The following is a 22829-nucleotide window of genomic DNA, read 5'->3' as shown; positions in this document are numbered from 1 at the left end:
TATTTGACATGGTAAAAAAATATTTTTATGTTAAGCCAGCCATTCCTAGAGTGCACAAGGAAAATGCTTTATGTGGCTTGGTTTTTCTTTGGAGCAAAAAAAAATAAAAAATAAAAAACAGAAACTCCACGCTTTGCATTTAATTGGGTCAGCCATTCGTTTGTAGTCAGTTTTTTTATTTCAACCAAGACCACTGATATTAAGTTACGTTTTATTTCTTCTTTTTAACAGTTTCCTATAGAAAAACCTTGACGCAATACTATGACATTTGTGTTTAGATTATGAGTTCTTCACGTTCTTTAGAAGTGAATAAGACAAAGGAAAGTGTGATAAAATGTGTTCTCTTACGAGAGGTTCTCTCGTATTGCGTAAGCTAGCTTACGCTACGGGAAAGATTAATCTTTTCTGAGATATTGAAGCCAAAAAATTATCCTTAATTTTGTATCCATTGTCAACGCAGTGCAGCAGCTGCATACCTTGAGCGGGCTAGCTAGCGAGCTCATTGGTTGCGGCAACTGCTGCAGCCTATAGACGAACTTGAGTGAACTCACGTCCAATGACAGGCGCCCGCGCCGTCACTGTATCAAAGCCCGCCAGAATGGGCCTGGCTAGAGTGCATATAAGCGTAAGTTCGTAGGCTGGAACCCTGATTTTCATCTATTCAGCGAAGCTCTTCGCATCTCTGAACTGCAGAAGCCGCGTCGCCGTTCGAGGGGAATCTAGCAAGCTTGGACAGCGCTCGAAGAAGCCGGCCGTCTTCGCCGCCTTCAGCCATCCTGCGAGCTACGCCATCCGGCGACGTATCCTTTTTAGAGCAAGCTAGTTCCTCAGCGAACTTCACAAAAAGAGCAACGAGCATCTTTTTAAAGATGCCTCGCACGCGCCTCATGCCGCGCCCCTCTCAGCGCCGGAGACCGCCACCTCATCTGCGCTCTCTGCCTGGGACTGGAACATGCAGAGCTCGCCCTCGCTGACGGCGGATGCGACCGTCGATGGGCGGCGCCACTGAGAGGGGCTACTCTTCCATCCCCCCGGTCGAGGATTCGGTAGCAGCACACCTTTGCCCACCCTCCGTGAGATGGCGGTCTAAGCCAGTGCTCCCGTCTAAGGCCTGCAGAACTACTTCCGCCTGTGTTGGCCGCGCCTATGCCGCCGCCGGCCAAGCCGCATCTGCTCTGCATTCCATGGCCATTTTACAGATCCTCCAAGCGGACCTTCTTCGAGAGTGGGATGAGAAAGGCAGGCACCCAGAGGCTGTTTCAGATCTAAGGAGCGCGACGGATCTCGCCCTTCGCGCCACCAAAGCTGCAGCTCAAGCCCTAGGGAAGTGCATGGCCGAGAGACACCTATGGATAACGCTAGCCGACATGGGAGAAGCTGAACGCTCCACGTTCCTCAACGCGCCGCTCTCTCCGTCCGGTCTCTTCGGTTCCGCCGTGAGTGGCATTGTTGACCGTTTCTCGGAAGTCCAGAAAGCCACCCAAGCCATGAATCTCTTCCTGCCTCGTCGCACTAGCTCCTCTGCAGGCCAGCCTCCTGCACGAGCCTCTTCACAGCGCCAAGCTCAGCAAAGCCAGACTTCTCAGCGTCTACAGGGCGGCCGCCCTAGAACGCGCTCAGACAGCCGCCGCAGACCGCCGCCCCCCCGCGGGCCTCGGCCTAAGATTGCGCTGAAACCTGAGCAACCGATGTCCTCCTAGCTTTGTTGAGGAAATGACGGCTCAGTCCCGCCGCGGCCGGACCACCATCAAAGCTTCGCCCCCTGTCAGTCCCCTTCTCTCAGGCTACTGCAGTGGTGGATTCAGCAGCCAACAAGCCGGTGATACTGCCCGCTTGCCTGCACTCAAATGCCGTTTTCACGGCGACCCAAAGAAATCTTGTAAAAAGCAAACATGCCTTATGTGTAGAAAATGTGCCCACAATCCAGTGTTCACCCCTACACACAAGCATTACACTTCCCGTGTCCCTATCAGAGCCCACTCACATAAAGTGGGCACAGCCAGCTCTAGTGTTAGAGTCAATAAACGCGCCACGTAATCCGTGCGGCGCCCTTCTCTGCCCGCTCTGTCACACGGCCAGCAAACACCTCTCTGTATGTAAGTCCCATGCCCGTGACTATGCTCGCAAGCATCACTTCACAGATGTGACTCTTTCCCCATTCACCTCATTCGGAAGTCACTCACAGAACAGCCTGTCCCTGCTGTCTGCGCAGCAGTCATGCATAAGCACAGTAAGCCGCTCACACATTCTGTTCAGCTCGCTGTATGCGGCAATCAGGGCTGACTTGGCCATTCACCCTCTAGCTGCTACGCTTCAAAGCGTGGAAAGCTATCCCAGGGATATCCAAATGGGTGTTAAGCACAATAAAACAGGGCTATTTGCTACAGTTCGATCGCCGCCCTCCCGCCTCAGAGCGCGGCTCGAAACTACTGTGAACACGGAAGCAGCCTGCATGCTTCGTTCAGAAATAGCAAACCTTCTGTGCAAAAGGGCCATAGAGAGAGTGCCACCTTCTCTGAGCGAAGTCAGGGTTTTACAGCCGTTATTTTCTTGTCCCCAAGAAAGACGGCGGCCTCAGACCAATATTAGATCTCAGGGTTTTGAACAAGGTGCTCGCAAAAAGACTGTTCAAAATGCTTACAATCAGGAAACTCCTCGCGCATGTGCGCCAGGGGGACTGGTTTATTTCTCTCGATCTGAAAGATGCCTACTTTCAGATTCAGATAAATCCCCGTCACAGGCCATTCTTGAGATTCACCTTCGACGGCCAGGTTTATCAATACACCGTCCTTCCATTCGGCCTGTCTTTAGCACCCCGTACTTTTACGAAGTGCATGGATGCGGCGCTCGCACCCCTGTGGAGTCAGGGCTTGCAAATTCTGAACTATTTGGACGATTGGCTGATTTTGGCACAGTCACATCCGGAGCTTCTGTCTCACAGGACAGTTCTCCTCAGTCATCTGAACAGTTTGGGTCTTGCAGTCAATTGGACCAAGAGCTCACTACAGCCCAGTCAGGCAATTTCCTTCCTTGGAATAGAACTAGACTCCATGAAATGACGGCTCGCTTATCTACACAGCGCGCGCGCCGTGTTCAGCGACTAGCCGCGTACTTTCAGATGAACAGCCTCACGGCTCTGAAAAAATTTCAGAGAATGCTAGGTTACATGGCCTCAGCCGCAGCAGTACTTCAGCTGGGTTTACTGTGCATGCGCCCGCTTCAGCATTGGCTAAACACCCGCGCGTCTCGCCGGGCTTGGGCCACGGGCCGCCAGCCGATCAGAGTGACTCAGACCTGTATCTCAGCTCTGCAGCCCTGGGCAGTGGCCGAATGGTATCAGCGGGGAGTGACGATGGGAGCTGTATCCCGCCGAAAAGTCATCTCGACAGACGCGTCCAACACGGGTTGGGGCACGGTCTGCAAGGGCTCTCCGGTTTTTGGCCTATGGTCAGTTCAGGAAAAGCTCCTTCACATAAATTGTCTGGAAATGATAGCGGTCGAGTACGCACTCGTGCGCTTCCTCCCGGTCATTCAGGGTCACCACGTCCTGGTCCGTTCGGACAACAGATCTGTGGTATCCTATCTAAACCGTCAGGGCGGTGTCAGATCCAGGAACCTCTTCCATCTGACAAAACGCATACTGAGTTGGTCCCAGTGCCACCTGCACTCGCTGAGGGCGACGCCGTATTCGGCAGAGCAGAGATAGACCTCTTTGCGTCAGAAGAGAACTCTCACTGCCCAGTATTTTTCTCGAAAAGCGAGGACGCACTGGCCCAGGACTGGCCCAACCACCCGCTTTACGCCTTCCCTCCCGTCTCGCTATTGCCACAGGTAATGCAGAGGATCAGGGAAACGCGTCACTCGGTGCTCCTCATAGCCCCGCGCTGGGAGAATCAGAAATGGTTCCCGGAGCTTACGCAGCTGTCACTGACAGCCCCGTGGCCCATTCCAGTGAGAGCAGATCTCCTCTCTCAAGCTTGCGGCACGATCTGGCATCCCCACCCAGAGCGCTGGGCGCTGCATGCGTGGGTGATCAACGACTACCCGTCGCTTTGCCAGAAGGAGTAATAAACACTATCATACACGCTACAGCCCCTTCCACGAGAAAACTCTATGCGTCCAAATGGTCTGTGTTTTCAAAATGGTGCACCAACAGAGACCTGGACCCACGGACATGTGGGGTGTCATCGCTGCTCATGTTTTTATAAGAGCTGCTGGATAAGGGCAGATCCCCATCCACGCTCAAAGTGTACGTGGCGGCCGTCGCAGCGTTCGCTGAACCCCTGCACGGCTAGTCACTGGGAAAAAACGAGCTGGTCATCCGCTTCCTCAGGGGAGCTAGAAGGATGAACCCCCGCGCCCCCCATCGGTTCCTATCTGGGATCTTTCCGTAGTTCTCGAAGCTATGAAAGCCCCCTTTCGAACCGCTTCAATCCGTGGATTTGAAATACCTTTCACTCAAAACCGTTTTTCTAACTGCCCTGTCATCAGTTAAACGTGTGGGAGACCTTCACGCGCTGTCTGTCAGCACTGCGTGTCTTGAGTTTGGACCAAGTGACTCCAAGGTCATTTTAAAGCCTAGACACGGCTATGTCCCCCAGGTGATCGGTACTCCTTTCAGAGCACAAATAATTTCCCTATCGGCGCTGCCAGCATCCGATAGCGAACGCGACGCCAATCTCCTTTGCCCAGTCAGAGCATAGAGATTGTATACTGCACGCTCCGCCTCTTTCAGACGCTCTGAGCAGCTTTTCGTTTCATTCGGAGGGCGCACCAAAGGGTTCGCCGCCTCGAAACAGACACTGTCTAGATGGATAGTGGACGCTATTGCTGCCGCGTACGCGTCAAAAGACCTACCATGCCCGTTAGGCATTAGGGCTCACTCCACTAGAGGCATGGCCTCCTCGTGGGCATGGTCCAGCGGGATTTCCATTCACGACATATGTGTGGCAGCGGGCTGGGCTTCCCCCTCCACCTTTGTCAGATTTTACAATCTGGAAGTGCCCGCCCTGCAGGCAAAACTACTAGCGGTTTAATACGCTACAGCTCCCCTGGTGAGCTGCACTGATGGGACACATTCCACACAGACCGGCACCGCCGCTCTGTCTTTCCCTTCCCACTATGTGCTTATGTATTACACACACACTGGCCCGCACTCTTGCCGGCCAAATATTATTCCCCACTCACAAGGGCTCCCCGGGTACCCCCACCCCGGGGCTCATGCAGTGGATGCTTGGCGCGACGGCGTTGACAATGGGTTCCGTGAGCGTAAGCTAGCTTACGCAATACGAGAGAACCTCTCGTAAGAGAAGGAATCGGTTACCTAACGTAACCTCGGTTCTCTCTAGATGAGGGAACGAGTATTGCGTAGCCGGCCGTGCTTCGCGCCACGGCGATTTTCACTTCATTCAATGAAAACCAGGGTTCCAGCCTACGAACTTACGCTTATATGCACTCTAGCCACGCCCATTCTGGCGGGCTTTGATACAGTGACGGCGCTGGCGCTTGTCATTGGACGCGAGTTCACTCAAGTTCGTCTATAGGCTGCAGCAGTTGCCGCAGAGCAACCAATGAGCTCGCTAGCTAGCCCGCTCAAGGTATGCAGCTGCTGCACTGCGTTGACAATGGATACAAAATTAAGGATAATTTTTTGGCTTCAATATCTCAGAAAAGATGAATCTTTCCCGTAGCGTAAGCTAGCTTACGCAATACTCGTTCCCTCATCTAGAGAGAACGAGGTTACGTTAGGTAACCGATTCGTTTTCCCATGTTAAGCGTTTTAGAATGTCCTTTGAACTCCATAAACCATAACATAATAAAACCGAGCGCTATGTAATGCACGCATTTATGCAACAATATAATCTGAATGTGTATACCAAATAAAATAGCTTTTTAGTAACTGAATCATTAGTGGTTTATCAGCATGTTATTACATCCCAGGGCGTAATTATTTATGTGATACATGGGCAGTGATAATTGTATTGCTTCCTGTGTAGGTGTTGTCTGTATTGTGGCAGTGTTTTGTGGTGTTTTGCTCTCTCTTTCTCTTTCCTACTCACTCTCTCTCCTCATTGCAAAGGTTAATGGACACCAGCCAACAATGGTTACCTTTTGATTGCTGCCTTGTTCTGATTGGTTGCTGGATGGAGAGTTTGAAGATAAAGCTGGAGAGTGAACTCACTTGATGGAGGCCTTTTTTGGTGTCCAGGCTGCTAAGACGGTTTTCTCCTGACCCAGACAATTAGCAATTGTGTTGTTGTTGTTGTTGTTGTTGTTGTTGTTGTTGTTGTGTCATGTCATGCTAAGTGTTTCCTCAACTTTTTGTAGTTGTAACCATTTGTTATTGTACAACCTGTTGCTTATTGAAGTAATGGTGGTAAGTGTTAATTCTTTGTTATTTGTTATTTGTTATAAGTTCATTGATAATGTTTTTTGGTTGTTTTTTGAAGCCGTAGGGAGGAGGACGCCATTTTTGTTATTGATCATGTTTTCTCCTGTTTTTGGTTTAGAGAGGAAGTAAGGGAAGAGTTTTGTTGTTGATTTAAATTTTATTTGTAAAGGTTAGAAAGTACTCTTAAAAAAAGTCAGAAGAAATTTATGCTTGTTGTTTTGGCCTGGTCCCCTCTTGAAGCCTTTTGAAGCTTCCCTTTTTCATGTGTAATCTTGTTAATAAATATGATTCTTTGATTGATTTAAGATTGGCGTGATCTTTGTGAGAGCTGGGACAGGAGAGGACACTCTTTAGCTGCCTGTTAGTTTTTTTTTATTAATTTCTCCATTCTCATTATTACCTTGTCACCCCCTCTCAACCCTAGATGGGGAGGGACGTAACAATGTGCACAGTATACACACAATAAAAATGGTTTGTCCACGTCTGACGTGCTTTGTCGCTGCCCGGCCAAGCACAAGCTGTGCATCGCTTCAGTGCGAGAAAGGACAGGTGAAAAATTTGTGTAGTCTAACGAAATAGTATATATCAAAATGAAATATTGTCACTTTCATACATTTATACTCGTAGTCAATTATATGAAGTCACCAATATGGCCATTGCTGATCAATATTGCTATTTGTGCATTTTTTTTAAACTGGCTAATGTTGTCCATTGTGAGAAATTAACTCACTGACTAAAACATTGGCAATCAGACACCACCTACTGTCGTGTCATACTGTGTGATCACAGGATCTGATTCTCTTTGACATGCATTCTCAAAGGCCATGCACTCAGCGAATCCTGAGAAACACTGTTGAGATTCGACCTCAACTGCCAAAACAAACACACCCCTCCCTTCAGTGTCCCTTTGGAATCTTCGCCCCCCAAATTCATGCACACATTCATTCCTTTTATCTCTCGGAGGTCTCTCCACTGCTGAAAAGCCTCGCCAATGCTGATGAGGTTCCTAGACCTCGACTTATCATAATCCTTCATTTTTAGTCTATATTCATCTCTTAGTCTGTTTATCAGCCATTTGTCCTAATTGGAGTTTAGAAAGTTTGCATTAGCCAGATTTGCCATCACTCTTCTAATGAATTTCCCACTTGCTCTGCCCCCACCCCCCATCCTGTGCACGCGCAAGAACCACCCCTATTGCTGATGGCTAATGGCTGGAGTAGTATTGTGTGGATCGGTCTGATCAACTTTATTTTTGTCCAATTTACAGAGCCAGGGCTGTTTACAAATACTAGATTTTTTTCAGCCCACCCACAGAACGAACAGCTAGCAGACTGTGAGGAGATATTTTCAGAAATTGACAAAAAGTGTAGGCCTATTAGATTAGAATTACTGAGAGTATCACCTTTAACCTTCCCTCTAACCCTAACCTAACCCAACCCTTACCCTTAAACCTAACTCTAAACCCTAACACCAACCCTACCCCTACTCCTACACCTTACCATACCTAAACTTCAGTAGCAGCAAATGTGAATCTTGAAACAACATGTAGTTACATTGTAAATACATTGTATTGTATGTATTCTAATGTTTGTACATAGTAGTTAAAGACACCTTGTACAACGTGTGACCCACCTTTACTATTTGAACCCTTTAAGCTCAGATGGGCCAGTGAGAAAAACATTATTGTCGAAATACTGATAACTACACTCTTGACCAACACAAAATGTATCTTTTGAAAGGTATCTTTTGAAAGCTTAGAAACTTTCCAATGCATGCAGGCATTATGATCAAAGTGAACAAGTGCTTTGAAATTTAAAGACAACCAGAAGTGTTCCATTTTGATCATTTATAAAAACAAAATGTGCACTGTACATAGTATTGCAATCAGTAAATACAGCAAACTGATCAAATAGCTGTGTGCCATTTGTTTTTTGGAAAGCTCTCAGAGAGTAGAATATAACCAACCTAAAATATAGTGCGTAATGGCTAAGAACATGTCTTCGTCAATTATGTTGGTGTTGCTTATATGCTACATTTTCGCTTTTAACTCCACAAAAAAATAAACGGAACATAAAATATCACATAACATTACTTATGTGTAGGTGATTATCTTTCAAATGAGCCAACACAAGGTAATCGGGTGCATAGATAATTAGATAATCCACAAGAAGCACAATGTTACATATGGCTACCAATATACCAATAATTGTTGACTGTATCACATTATTTACAAATAAAAATACAACTTGTTTTGGCACCACTCTGTGGTCACTTCAGCTGGAAACTGAAGCTCACACGTGCCCATACGTTCAACAACACTTCTAGTGCCGGCCAAACTAACAGTGCGATCAGTCTGAAACCTCTATCAAACTCCAAACTTAGCTGAGGGGAGGTGAGCCAGAGTTGTTAAAGATCTGGGCCGGTTTCTGAAAGATTTTAGTTTTGAACCCTAGAAGACGTTATCCATTAATTTTACCAGTAAGCCCTTGATCAAGATACTTGATCATGGCTCCTAGAGGTCTGACCCAGTAATAAGTGTGCTGTTTGGATAAAACTGTTAGCTTACTGACTGTTACTTACTTAAACAATAAGGCATTGTTCACCAACAGCTTATCACTGCCAACTAAACATATTTACTGAGTCTTAAGTAATAATAAAGACATGGGTACAGACTCTGAAGGCAAGTGAAACCACCAAAGCTGACAGTGGAAGAAGTGGATGAAGACATATAACCCAGTGTAGGGTCAAACACCAATGCAAACAGGGAGTAACAAGCCTGGGCAAGCAGAAAGATACACAGTAGTTGACCTCTGGAGCTAATTGGAGGGTTCGGATATCATGTGAATGAATGACAGGCCAGTGCCCCCTCAACCATGACTGCCAATACCAAAATGACTGGAAATAAATGATAACGCCTAAAATGCCAGTGGTCACCTAGCAACAGAGCACAGCAAACAAATAAAGGGACAACCTTAGTTAAGGGATAATCTTGTCCATCAATCTGCAAATGAACGTGACAGCCTGTGTTTTACAAAGAGCAACACACCACTCATGTTTAAGTGACTTCAGACCAAATACAACATAATCAGATTGTTTCATCTTCTTTTGAGATCTTGTGAATACTGGGTGTAAAGACCTTGGGATTTTGTGATCATCAAGTGCTGTGCCAAAATGAAAGACAAGTTTAAAACGTTATTTAAACAATAACTTAAACAAAAAAAAATGAAAATTCTGTCATTATTAATTCACCTTTAAGTTGTTTCAAAACCGTATGACTTTCGTGGAACACAAGGACAGGCTAGACAGAATATTAGAGACTGGCAGCCTCAGACACCATTTGTTTCGTGTGGAAAAAGAGCTGCATCAATAATGATCAAAATTTAACTTCTTCCATTGAAGAAAGTACAGAGTCCCTTAACATAATACAGGAAAACCAAATCCCTAAAATTAACCATACTGTATAAATAAATGATAGATAAAGCTGTTGCAAATGAACCCAAAATAAGTGAGAGAGAATGTGAAACTATTGCAAAGAATGCAAAATGTATTGCAAGGAAACACAAAGCTATTTCATAAAATAAATTCCATCCCTGTACTCGTAAGGGCTCTGTAAGACAGAATGTCATAGTTATTTATTTAATGTAGAATACATTGAAAATAGTTTATAATGCATGCAATGCATTGCCACTAGCTTTAGCATGTTAGCCAACCGCAGTCCAACACTTATATCTCAAATAATGTGCATATTCACACAGTGGGGGGGTTGGTTATTAAGCATTCAACTCACATTTGTAAGGCACTGATTTAAAAAAAATTCAGACCACTATCGCGGCCAGGTCACCCTGCTCATTTGGCTACATAGGGCAAGCCGTGTCTGCTGAGTACATGAACTGTCCAACATTGCACACTCCATTGTTTCAGTTGAAGAATTACATCATACGTGTTCACGTAGTACACTTATTGTTTGCTGCATTTTCAGTGTAAACATGATACTCTTACACTACAAAATGGCATAGAATAGTGAAGATGTATGTGATTTGGGATGCACCAGCACACACAACAGTTAGCTACCACTGCTACATCACGCCATTTCGCACAAGCAGTGTGTATAACAGCCCTTTTCTGATACAGCTGAATGAGTGACAGATCCCTGTCTGAATGACAGCTTTCTAATCCTCTTTTGGTTGAGGAGTTAAAGTGTTGTGTGGTACTTGCAGGTGTAAGGTTTAAAACTAAAGACTACACATGAATGTAATTATTGCACCACTTTACAATCTAAAATGGCTCATCAAATCTAAATCTAATCAAAAAATTGCTTAAATTACCACAAGCATATAAAGCATAATCTCATTAATTGCTGTCTTATTCGAGTTAAACCTATGAGATGAATAAATAACTTTTCCATTATGAATTATGAAAGTCTATATTATAACAAGGCAAATCATGATAGCACTACTGAATAGGGAATTCTCAATTCTCTCTAAATGTATGCCTTCAGTCTAATTTGTATAACTTGCCTACACTTCATAAAACAGGCAAAACTCTGTGTAGGCATACACATCATGGCCACTCTTCTTGATTCTTTTGATATTCAACAAGCACAGTAAACATGAGACGCAAAGGTTCATCTTACCTTGTTTTGAATGTCAGGTGTTCGGGGCAGCATCTCAACCTTGAGCGCAGCCTAGTGTTCAAATACATTCCAGTTTAATAAAACACTGCATGAGATCACAAAACAGTGCTGTTGCCATAAGTAAATTATTGAAATCTTGTTCTAATTCCTTCGAATTAGGACAAAGTTTTCCCCTTTGGTGTCTCTCTAACTGGTGCTTTGGTGCTGGGTGGACACCTGTCCTGGTGGTGGTTGACAACAAGTCACGATTAGCTCTTCTCAGATGTCAACTAGCATATAGGGCTAAATGGACTATTGTTGTTAAGGCTACAGTTACAGACAGAACGCCACCACTTCTGAAGGATGAGAGGAAATATTTACACCTCTACACAATCACTCACTTTTTCATCACTGAGACCCTCAGAATACAAGTCAGCTATTAATTTGCATTGTGAAGGGCATCTGCATAATTTGAATGGCCTAGTAACATATGACCATTCACAGCTGGTTGAACTGGCCTGCAGGCTCATGAATATGAATTCATTATATTGTAATTAGAAAGAAACTGGGTTAGAATCACATTATTGTAAAGCTAGAAAAGAGGTTCAAAAGTAAGTGATATTATGTAATTCTCAAATTCTTCTTTTCAACATAGACTAAAATTTAGAACAGATATTTATAATAATAATAATAATAATAATAATAATAAGTAGCTAATGTATATTTCTGCATTGTCTAAAATACAGTAAATGTGACAGGTGATTCCCATGTTGGCAGTTGCTTACTGACCCAACAGCCTGCACCCCCAAGTCTGGTTTATGATTTTCTGGTTTACATTTATTTTTAACATTTAATCATCTACTGGGTAATTTTCACAAAGAAACAAACAAGAAATGTTGCATATTTAGCATATAGAAAATAAACCCTTTTCAGGGTTGTTAAGGTTTTTTTTATTATTACTTATATTTTACATTGTGACATTATTTTCATTGTACCCTGCAATACAACAACAACAAAAAAAGATTTAATTATGTCATTATGAGATTCTCACCACAGTGTTCCTAATAAAGTACTCAGTGAGTGTATATGTTCCATGCAGGCATAATTTTAAAGACAATGTAAAACCCCTTGAAACTTACTCAATGAGTGCTCAAATGATTTCCGGCAGCAGCAAGTCAGTTATAAGTCATAGCTATACCAACTGATTAAGAGCCATCAATCTCACATGCTACTATCACATCACATAATACTGTGTGCCCACATGGGGAGACTAAGCATTTAATACCAGGAAAATGATCGCAAAGATATGAATATTTCACAGTGGCAATGACTTATTTCTTTTAACAGGATCTTCCTATTGCGATGGGCCCATGTAACAAGAGTCTCCTGCTAAATTATGCAAAGGACATACAAAGAGTAGTTGTAATTCATTACTTTCCACCTCTGCTCCTGGGAGATATTAACACACACACACACACACACAAACTTACAGTACACACTTTTGCACAATAACAGAGTTCAGTCCACTTAGTATCCTCAAGTACTGAGTCAGGCATAAGGCTCATGGCTTAACAACAACAAAAAAGACCTTGTACAAGTGCAAAAAACTATAATGATTTCCATGAGCACTAACAAGTACACTAGTACATTTACCTGTACATGAGCTATCGATCTTTACTCAGAGACCTCTTACTGCACAGGTGTAATGTATTAAATGTGTTTTGTCTTCTAATGAGGAGAACTCACTTGTTATGGTTGGACTGAAAATTTGCTTACTACATTCTGGCTACATCCGAAGGCTATGGCAGCTGCTTTGATGCCTTGCTGCCTGTTCGGTTATGGCTAAACCAACAGTGTATTTGTATTAATGAACTGCTAAAGGAAACTGGTTTCAGAACACTTTCAAAGGCACCTTATTTTCACCCTACCTCTTCTGAAGGCCCCATTTTTCAGCTTTCAGATGCTGCCACTGAATGAAGAGTAAATAAACTGCCCAACATTGTTTTTAAAACAGTTTGCGAAATAGAATGCATTATGCAACGATTGCAGTGTGCTCTGTTGTTCCATGCCAACAGTTTGCATATCATGCATATTATGCATACTAAATATTGGTGAAAATTTTAGACTAGTATGGAGTTATGCTAATTTGAATCCATTCTACACATACAAATGTGCCACAGCAATACAATAATACATGTGGGCTGATGATTTGAGCATTTATATGACAATGATGGCTGGGTTTGCATCAAAATCATCAAAATGTAAAAAATAAAATAAAATAATAATAATAACTGACCAAGCTGCTTTTGGTTTTATTTTGCGCTGCAATATTAAATACTGAAAGGAAACATTTACAACATACATATACCAGGCCCGGTATGGACAATTAACTCCAAAGTTTTGAACTAACATGTTCATCATATATACGTCAGGGAAAAGGAATGGACAAAGTGAAATAAGAAACGAGTGACTGAGTTTCTGAGTTTTAAGTGACTTAAATATGATCAATAACGGTTTGCATTTCTTTCTGTCTGTCACCCAGGTTACAGCAAACATTGGATCCAGTCCAGTTTCATGGATGAGGTGTTCTCATTCCAAAAGATAGAAAAACCACAAGTGAGATCTCCTCAATGTCTTAATTGCCAACAGCTTATGTTATGTTTTGGGTGCTGTTTCCCCTAGCATGGGATGCTGGTGTGCTGGTGTCCCAACCAAGCATTTAAACAAGTTTAACAAGCTCCATCAGAAAGACCATGCTGATTAACCAGCTTCAGCGGCTAGGTTTTGCTGGTAAAAAGCAAGGCTATGCTGGTCCATAAGCTAGACCACCAAAACAGTACTAGCCAGCATTAACCTAAGCCAGCAAGGGAAATGCATGGGATTTTCTTGGTGTGTAATTTCTTTGAAGTTAAATTAAAGACTGAAATTGTACCAGTCCGATATTTGTGAAGTCGGACTAACAGACCTAGATGGCTTTGTCCAGCATGTATACCCATTTCAGGAAAATTCCAGGTTCAATTCAATTAAGCTCAATCAACAGCATTTGTGGCACAATGCTGACTTCCTCAACAATTTTCTTAAAAAAAAGAAGCAAAAATCGAGGATATGCGAGAGACACTTACAAGTGAAAGAGGCCAATTGTTTGAGAGTTTAAAGGCAGAAATGCGAAGCTTATCATTTTATAAAAGCACATACATTTTGTTCAAACTAATGTATTATTTGAGCTTAAATCTTAGTGGTTTTTACAGGAACTTTTAGAGCCATTTTTTTTACAGTCATTTTAGGGTTTTTGATATTACATCATCATGGCATTACACAGAAAAGGATATTAAGTGATTTTATCACACCAACATCATTTTAACACACCTATTGTTAATGTCATGTGGCTTTACTTTTGAAACAGTGAGTATTTTAATATTTACTGATTTGCCCCATTAATTTTTTGCCACAAATGCTGTTGATTTAGCTTTACTTGTACTGAACCCAGAATATTCATTTAAAATGCTTTCTACTGTTCCAGCTTACTATGCAGAGACAACTCTAAGCCAGATGTTCAAAGTGTAAACACTGTTACTTTATGGAACTATCAAACCATTGATGTTTGTTTGATCATTCAAACATAGCAAGATTGGCTCAGCCAATGGCCTGAGTTTTAAGCAGGACTGTTTGTCCAGACAATGGAAATAGGAGAGTGTTTGGGAAATCTGTTTGACAATTCCCTTTGTTGATGCTAGTGCTGTAGAAAGTACACACTTTAGCTTTATGTCTCCTGGATCTCAGAATTTTGTTGCGAGGAAAGACCCTGGGTCTCCTCCAGAACCCTATAGACTTTACGTATTCACAGTACCGCCATCTTTGATTTTTGAAAGATAGGTGTTCAATGTTTATTCAGCGTAACGATCCACAAACACTTCAAACAACAGTACAGCCTGTTGAATAGACTAAAAGTCTCTCCCTCGTAGCCCAGTCAAAAATCAAAGCTGGCGCTACTGTGAACAAGGTCTATACTCTTACTGTGCATCAACAATCATCTCATTTTGTTTTAGTTTCATTACACCTTAAGACTTGAAGGAGAAACATATGAAAGAAAGTTGATACTTAAACATAATAAATGGGCACTTCATCTCCTAGTGAAAGAGTTATAAAAGAGCAACATGCAACATTTTCCTCTGGGATGCGTCTCAGACCAATAGTGTTAGTTATTAACATTTGCACTGCACAGGGGTTGTTAAAGCATGCTAGATCATGAGGCTTCTCAAGCTGATTATCCCACTACAAGTCATTAACAAGAGAAGTTTCCCACCCAGACAACTTGTAATGGGTTTCCATTGTGGATATCTAGACAGAAGAGACTCTAGGTATGCTGGAAATGTCCCTATGAATATAAATTAATTTGACACCTTTGGAAATGTTGATAAAGTTATGTGCAATGAGAGTTATGGAAGAAACCAAACCAGGTATGCATTGTCCAGAACATTTAAGGACAGATAATTACAGCATTTCTATAAATGTTTTATTTTCTGATCATTTTGTTGTGCTGTGGCTAAATTTATTTGTGTTGTGGCTTATTTCCATTTGATGTTTAGCTTTTATTGGCAAATTTGGTAAATATCTGCTGCCATCTACTGATTCGAAACTGGAATTCATTTCTTCTGAATGGCAATATAGACCCTAAACAAAGTTTGTAAACTAGTAGTTTGGCTTTGTCAAGGAATCATAATAATAAAAAGATAGTCTAGGCTGCTATTGATCCTTCAAAGCTACTTACAAGAAACTGCAAGCCTGTGGATTGAACCCACACAACTGTAAATTAATAACTTGAGAGTGTGTGATATAAAAAATATAAAAAATAATAATACTAATGTGATAAAGTGAATTTGATCAGACCTGTATCTCTTTGATGTTCTCCACAGGGGCAGATGGCTGGTGACTCCCTCTAGATCTGATGTTTGACTTCATTGACCGGACATTAAAAGCCATGATCTCTCTCTCTCTCTATTGACCTTTTAAGAAGTTTATAGGTTTGTAAATCTCATCTTAAAGCTGAACTATGGTCTTCCACGGCCTGCTGCTGTCTTCTCGGAGTCCGGAGGGATTTTAGTGTTCACCATGCTGTGAATGCACCGCCCAGAAAACAATTTTACTTTCTCCGTTGTAAATTGTTGTTAGCAGTTACCATGGAGATGCCGACGTCAGGGGCAACGTTTTCAGGGCTAAAACAAAATTGCCCGAGCCTGGGTCAGTCCCAGAGGACAAAATAGAGAGAGAGAGAGAGAGAGAGAGAGAGAGAGAGAGTGTGTGTGAGGTGTGTGTGTGTGTGTGTGTGTGTGTGTGTGTGTGTGTGTGTGTGTGTGTGTGTACGCTTGTTCGCTCTTTATATGGAAATAAACTTAAGAATTACGAACCTGTAGGCCTACTGTTTAAATGTAAATTTTTCTAACGTTACTGTAGGGGCCGGATCATTGAAATGCAGCAAATATAAACCAAAAGCATGTCATCAGATTAAGAGTTTATATAAAGGATATTTCAGAAATGTGCCGATTTTGGATCAAACTTGCGCGGATGCAGTGATAACTGCGAAGTGTTTGTCCGAGTTTGTTACCTAATGCAATTCTTAATCACACTCTCTAGAGGCGCTATTGTAGGCCTACCAGTGTAATTCTCAAGCACCCTCACTAGAGGACGCAATTGATTCAGTTCTCATCTCATTACACGCAGGAGGTCTGTGAACAGCTAGGTGAATATACAGTACTGCTGGATTAATGCAACAATATTGCGAGTTTGCGTCATGTATCACTGTTATATGGCTGTATTCCTTAGACAGCAAGGTTGGCATGCATCATGATGCAAATGGCCCACGATATTCACATTTCCACCCATAAGCTGCATATAAGCTATTTATGTGTGTCTAAGCACCTAATTGCGTCTAAGCATGTTTTGTACATATGCATCTATCTTGTAAATATATATGTTTATAGCTTGTAATGCAGCAGAGATGGTCTGTGGGGGCGTGTGGGATAGTAGGGGATTCCTGGAGACCCCTTATTGCAGAAGACCTCCCCTCCCTCCATCCTCATCATCCCCCTCCTCTCCACATTGAAACTCAGGAGCGCCGCCGATCGGTACCGACACCTCTCCAACGAAAGCCAAGATGGAGGGTCCGTGTTTAGCGAGTACAGACTCGAATCCACGCACGCCACTCTTTGCTTTTCAATAAAGCGGATTTAATCCTGACCAGGCTCTTCATCTCTTCAAACCCCACACCAGTCCGTTTGTTTTGGGAGTTTTTCATTCGAGGATGAATTCGGGGGAGGGAGAGGATACATCTAATGAGGCGGCCGACATAGCGGCGTTTTTCAAATCCGGTAAGTGGAGAAGAAGAGGGGGCGCGATCGAGGCTCTCTGTTTTCGTGATGATGGAACGCTGAACGCAGCACGCGCAAACGACGCGTGACCTAACAGCGCGAGCTGTGAACATCTTTTGCTTATGGTGACCGTGATTCTGATATTTGGTCGTGATAAGATAGAGTTGGCAGATAAAACATATAGGTCAGGCACTTTGTGTGCTTTTATATGACATCATTTGTATGACACATGACGTCACGCTTCAATATTCGCGTTTTAATCGTAAAAGAACATCGTGATATAAAAACAACCCGTTCTCTTCCAAGTCAACTCTTCGGTTGAGAGCCTGTGCTCAAAGCCATGATATGCTTTTCAAGTGTGTGTCTGCGGAGCAGCACGTTTCTTCCTTAAAACCTGATCTCATACGCCACAGTATATAAACGTGACGGTTGATATCAGTTTAAAGAGATTACGTCATAAAGCTAGACTCAGATCAAGTAACTATTGATTTTTGACTGGCGGTGGATCTGACTGACTGGATCTCGATGTCATGCTTGCCTGCCATCACCAGCTGCATGTGCGTCTGCTCCCTGTGTTTGTCATGTTTAGGGTAATTCACTATTACCCTACATTCCATCACGTTTCACTGCATTTCAGCCTCATTCTGCCTCTCTTCGCACACTACTTTAGTAGTATACTGGTTGTTGCAGTCAGCTGTCTGTAATTTTCGTGTCAGCTGTTTCAGCAGTACCAGGTGCATCCAAGGAGGGAACTTTGTAATGGGCCATACATTGAGTGACAGCCGGACTTTTCTGTCTATGATCTCTGGTGATGCACATGATCTATATGGTGCATGATATTTAGCTAGTAAGCTTTGTTTTGTGCAGCAATCAAGCAGAATATGACAGCAAATAAGGTGTTAAAAAGGACTAATGTTATATGGAAGCCTCCCAGGGTCTTTGCGGGTAGAGGAAATTGATGCACTAACTATAAAAGCCCTGTGAGCTCTTTAGAGAAAAATATGAACATGCTTAGTGATTTGGACAAATATTTTCAGGATATGACTTTTTGTCCTTACACAAGACAGAGGATTTACCAAGGTCTAGTTTTGTGTCCTTGTTGTCTTGCTAAGATGACAAAAAAGAAACTGGGTGCACTTGTAAGTCCACTTACATTGTGAACACTAAAAGCACTGAGGTCATTTGCAGCTGGTTCCCTTTTGATTTGTTTTTAACTGAACTGGATTTGGTTAGTATAAAACGTACTATATGTGAAACCACTCTAAATGTACTGATTACACAAAATAAGTTCAATTCATGCCTTTACATTGCCCAAACTGATCTCACTGTGAATTTGGAAACAGTAGGTTGACTTTTCTTTAGCTAAAATTGGTCTGTGCTTAACAAAATACACTGGGCTTGGCTAACCCTAAAGTCTGACTTGTACTTCTGCATCGAACCTACGCCGTAGTCTGACGTGCACCTTTTAAAAGATGTAACTGTGTGTTGCTGCAACACAGACGACAACAGCTGTGATTGGTGCACTTTGTTACCAGAGACCGTCCACCAACATGACAAGAAAATATGAGGTAGTAGCAGATTTTCTCCAAGATTATTTTATTTATGCAGCTATTTCAATGAGCAGTGAACTCTTGGGAACAACATGCCGACTTCCTGTGTGATCATGTTAGAATGCCACCTTCTGTTATGTCACTACATGGTTCATGAAGTTAATAAAGACTGTTGTTTATGTGCTTTTACTTACACAGTAAACCGGTGGGTGGCTCAATTTATTTTATTATCTGAAATGTCAAGATCCAAGGTATTATTAGAGTGAAATTCACACTTCCTATTAGAGAGATTTCCCGTCAGAGAAAAATCGTTATATCAAAAGATCTGTTATACAGCACAGCAGCATCCTATGCCAGTGTTTCAGAGCAAAGGCCTTTCTATTCAATGGGTCTGTTAGTTGCTCCAGGCTTGTTCAACACTCAAGCCTTGGCACAGACAAGCTTTCTCTCTGGCTGTCTTTGCATTAAACACATCTTGTGTTTCCGGAGCATTGGATGTCTCATCAGTGGCCCTCTTAGTCACTGAGCTTTGAGTGCAGACACTCTGGGGTTAGACGCCCACCTAAAGAGCTTTTGTGCCATTTTAAAGACTAGCAGATCTTGCACACCAACCTTGGCATGCATTCTGAACTACCTTTTGATCTCAAGTAAAAAAGTGGCACAGAATCAGTACATAATAGAGATGCATCTGTTGAGGCAGACAGAGGCATTTTTATGAGGAGACATACATTATAAATTGGTGGTGTGGGTCTACCCTGTGTTGTAGAGAAAAACAAGATGCAAAGCAATCAGTGGCAGATAAGTGTCGCACAGCGCCTGCAGCAGGAGAATTGGTGATGCAGATTATTCCTCTCTAACTGTTATTATTGTCTAATTGTGTGACTGTGTTATTACAACTTGCTGTCATTAGTCATGTTCAATTGAATTGTTTGTTATCAGTTTGTTTATGTTTTGCCCTGATGCGTTCTATCTAAAGCAACTTTCAGTGGACTAATTACAGGGAAAGTCTACTGGGAAAACCTGGTGTTAAAGTGCTTTGCTTTCAATCACAATGGAGCAATTTCAGCTTTAATTTTATATATTTTTTAATGCGGTTACACATGACAATGTTTACTTTAAGCAGGGCTCTACAGTACAGTACACTCGCACTTGCAAGTGAAAATTGCTCCGTGCGAAAAAGGAAAATTCTTTGAGAGCGCCAGTGTGAGTGGCATCTGTCACCCAATTAAAACTCATGATCTTAAAATAGCATTGAAATGGGGGCCTGGGTAACTTAGTGAGTAAAGATGCTGACTAACACCCCTGGAGATGTGAGTTTGAATCCAGGGCATGCTGATTGACTCCAGAAAGGTCTCCTAAGCAACCAAATTGGCCCGGTTGCTAGGGAGGGTAGAGTCACATGGAGTAACCTCCATATGTTTTAACACAGTAATGTTACATTTTCTCTTTTATTTCATTTCATATATTTAATCATTTTCTTTAATCAAGAAAATGCTGTTTTTCAAAAAATTTGGAAACCAAATTGGACACAAAAATGGCATTTTTACAAACAGTACTTGACATGTGTTTTAACTAGATTGTGGTAAAAGGTTTGTTTAAATTTGATTTCTAATTTTTATCACCTGGGACATGCTTTTTTCAATGACCCTTATATTCAGCAAATCCCATTATATCACCCAACCTGCTTTTGTGATATCAGCATCAAACTTAAAAAAAAATAAAAAATGTATTCCGGTTGACCACTAGTTAAGGTCAGAACTGTGCCCAGTTCCTCAAATATACTATGCAACTTGAAATGTTACATACATATGAATTTGTTGCGTTTGATTCTACAGCATGTTACATCCATATACCCCTCTTCTGTCTTGAAGACATAGCTCTTTAATGACAGCACTACTTATTAGCACACACTCGTGGGGTGATTGGGGTTGTCATGACACACTCAGCACACTTCACAATGTAGCAGAACAATTGAAGGCTGGATCACACTAAATCTGAGCCCTCCCTCACCATATATCAGCAGCAAACCATTGTCATTAAAATTGTTACAGTCTGAGAAGTTACTCTTTTCAACCCTTTGCTGCTCTTGTAATTGGTACGCCCAAACCTCCTTTGAAGTCTGTTGCAATGTAGAGCAAGAAATCACACATTTTGAATCCTCAATTCTCTGTTGTGGTGGCTGTGTGGCGTTCATGCAAAACATTTCCAGGGGTCGTTTATCAACTTTTCAAATTTGTAATCGCACAACTAAACAGGAACAGCCTGTTTTTGAAATTACAGATTCAAAAGAGGTGTGAATTGTCCTTGTGGACTCGATGTGGAAAGAGAGGAGAGTTATTAAACTAACGATTGCCAAGCCAGAACATGCTATTTTACTAACTTATATTGTAGTTATTTTTTAACTGCAGATGAAATGATTGACACAGCAATCACTGTGACATTTTACCAAATGCAGACTAATTGCTCATTTTCTGTAATGCATTGGTGACTTCTTTGAAGAGATCTGTCACTGCTAAACTCATTCTCTACTTTTTAGGTGTAATTAGAGGTTAGCTAAAAGTGAAGGGAGGATTGTGGCTTGGGATATTTCCTAACATTGCCTCACTTCGATAAACTATAAAACGTAATTATAGTGGAGAGAGACATGTTATTTGACAGAATTACACATTTGACTATCACGTGAAAAATTCGATGAAATGTTCCTCTCTGAAGGACAGTTAATTTTGGATTCTGGGAAGTGCTAAACTTAAACACGCAACAAATGCATAGATTACCATGAAGGCAAGTTTTCGGCAAGTATCAACATGATCACACTGGAAGTCGACATGTTGTTTTGGTACCCTAGGATCAGCCACATTATGCCAACTCACCAACAACCGCCATCTCCTATCAGACAATTTTGCATTGGCTCATGCATGTTTACCTTCACCTTTGGCGTGCCCGAAAACACTTTGCATCAGCAGCGTGGGAGAACGGGGTTTGGATCTCGGGGTTCGCATAATCAGTTTTTCCTCTAATGTTACATTTTTACTGCACTGAGGGTTATGTTTAGATTTGTGGTTTGGATTGGAGGGTACAGTTAATAAAATATGCATTCCTCTTAACTGTATTACTGCCTGTACTGCTGAAAACAATTCTCTTTTTTCACCCGTCTGTAGACAATTCACATGGAAAATGGAGCTCACATGCAAAGAATGAAAACATTCCATGGGACAAAAATGAAAACAGACAAAAGTTTTTGCAGAACATAAACAAAAAAGGGAGCAAAGTACCTTTCAATTGTTCTGAAGTGAAAATGTTATTTTTTGGTAACTGGCTAAAGGAATAGTTCAGCCAAATAGGAAAATCTTCTCATGATTTACTTACCTTTAAGCCATCCTATGTGCATGACTTTCCTTCTTCAACAGAACCGAAGTGAAGATTTTTTAAGCACATTTCAGCTCTTTTTGTCCATACAATTCAAGATAACGGGTGCCATCAGTCTGCTGGCTATTTGATGGTCCAAATGGCATATTTAGGCAACTTAAATGTCATCCACACGTCTGCAGTCGATCAATTAATGTCTTCTGAAGCAAACTGATAGGTTGGTGTAAGAAACAAATTGATAATTGAAATGTTTTTAACTTTAAATCGTTGCTTCTGTCCAGTGCTGTATTGTTGTTTGAAATGATCGATGACCTAACGCTAGCGTGATGTTCGTTCCTCTGTTGTATACAAAGCGCGTGCTTCCGACTTCTCACGTGAACGCACCATTTTGCTTATGTCACAATATGAGGATTTTTATTTTTGGGTGATCTAACCCTTTAATAACTGGTTATTTTGTTCTTTTTTTTTTTTCATGAAACCAAAGCATGAATGGTTTATTACAGTATATGTTCGGAAATACACCACTTCCTTTTGTTAAGATTTTT

The 22829-nt window shown here is 42.1% G+C and overlaps 1 protein-coding gene across 1 annotated transcript in view; it reads right to left on the bottom strand.

Moving 5' to 3' along the window:
- dnah5 (dynein, axonemal, heavy chain 5) overlaps positions 1-15983 on the bottom strand; it is a 172738-nt gene extending 156755 nt beyond the window's left edge. Inside the window, exon 1 of the mRNA XM_052143760.1 lies at positions 15891-15983. Coding sequence (XP_051999720.1) covers positions 15891-15983 — 93 coding nt within the window. The remainder of the gene's footprint in view (positions 1-15890) is intronic.
- Between the last annotated feature and the right edge of the window lie 6846 nt (positions 15984-22829).

This window comes from Xyrauchen texanus, chromosome 15 (genome assembly GCF_025860055.1).
Source record: "Xyrauchen texanus isolate HMW12.3.18 chromosome 15, RBS_HiC_50CHRs, whole genome shotgun sequence".
Taxonomy (NCBI): domain Eukaryota; kingdom Metazoa; phylum Chordata; class Actinopteri; order Cypriniformes; family Catostomidae; genus Xyrauchen; species Xyrauchen texanus.
This window is presented reverse-complemented; position numbering and strand designations above follow the sequence as displayed.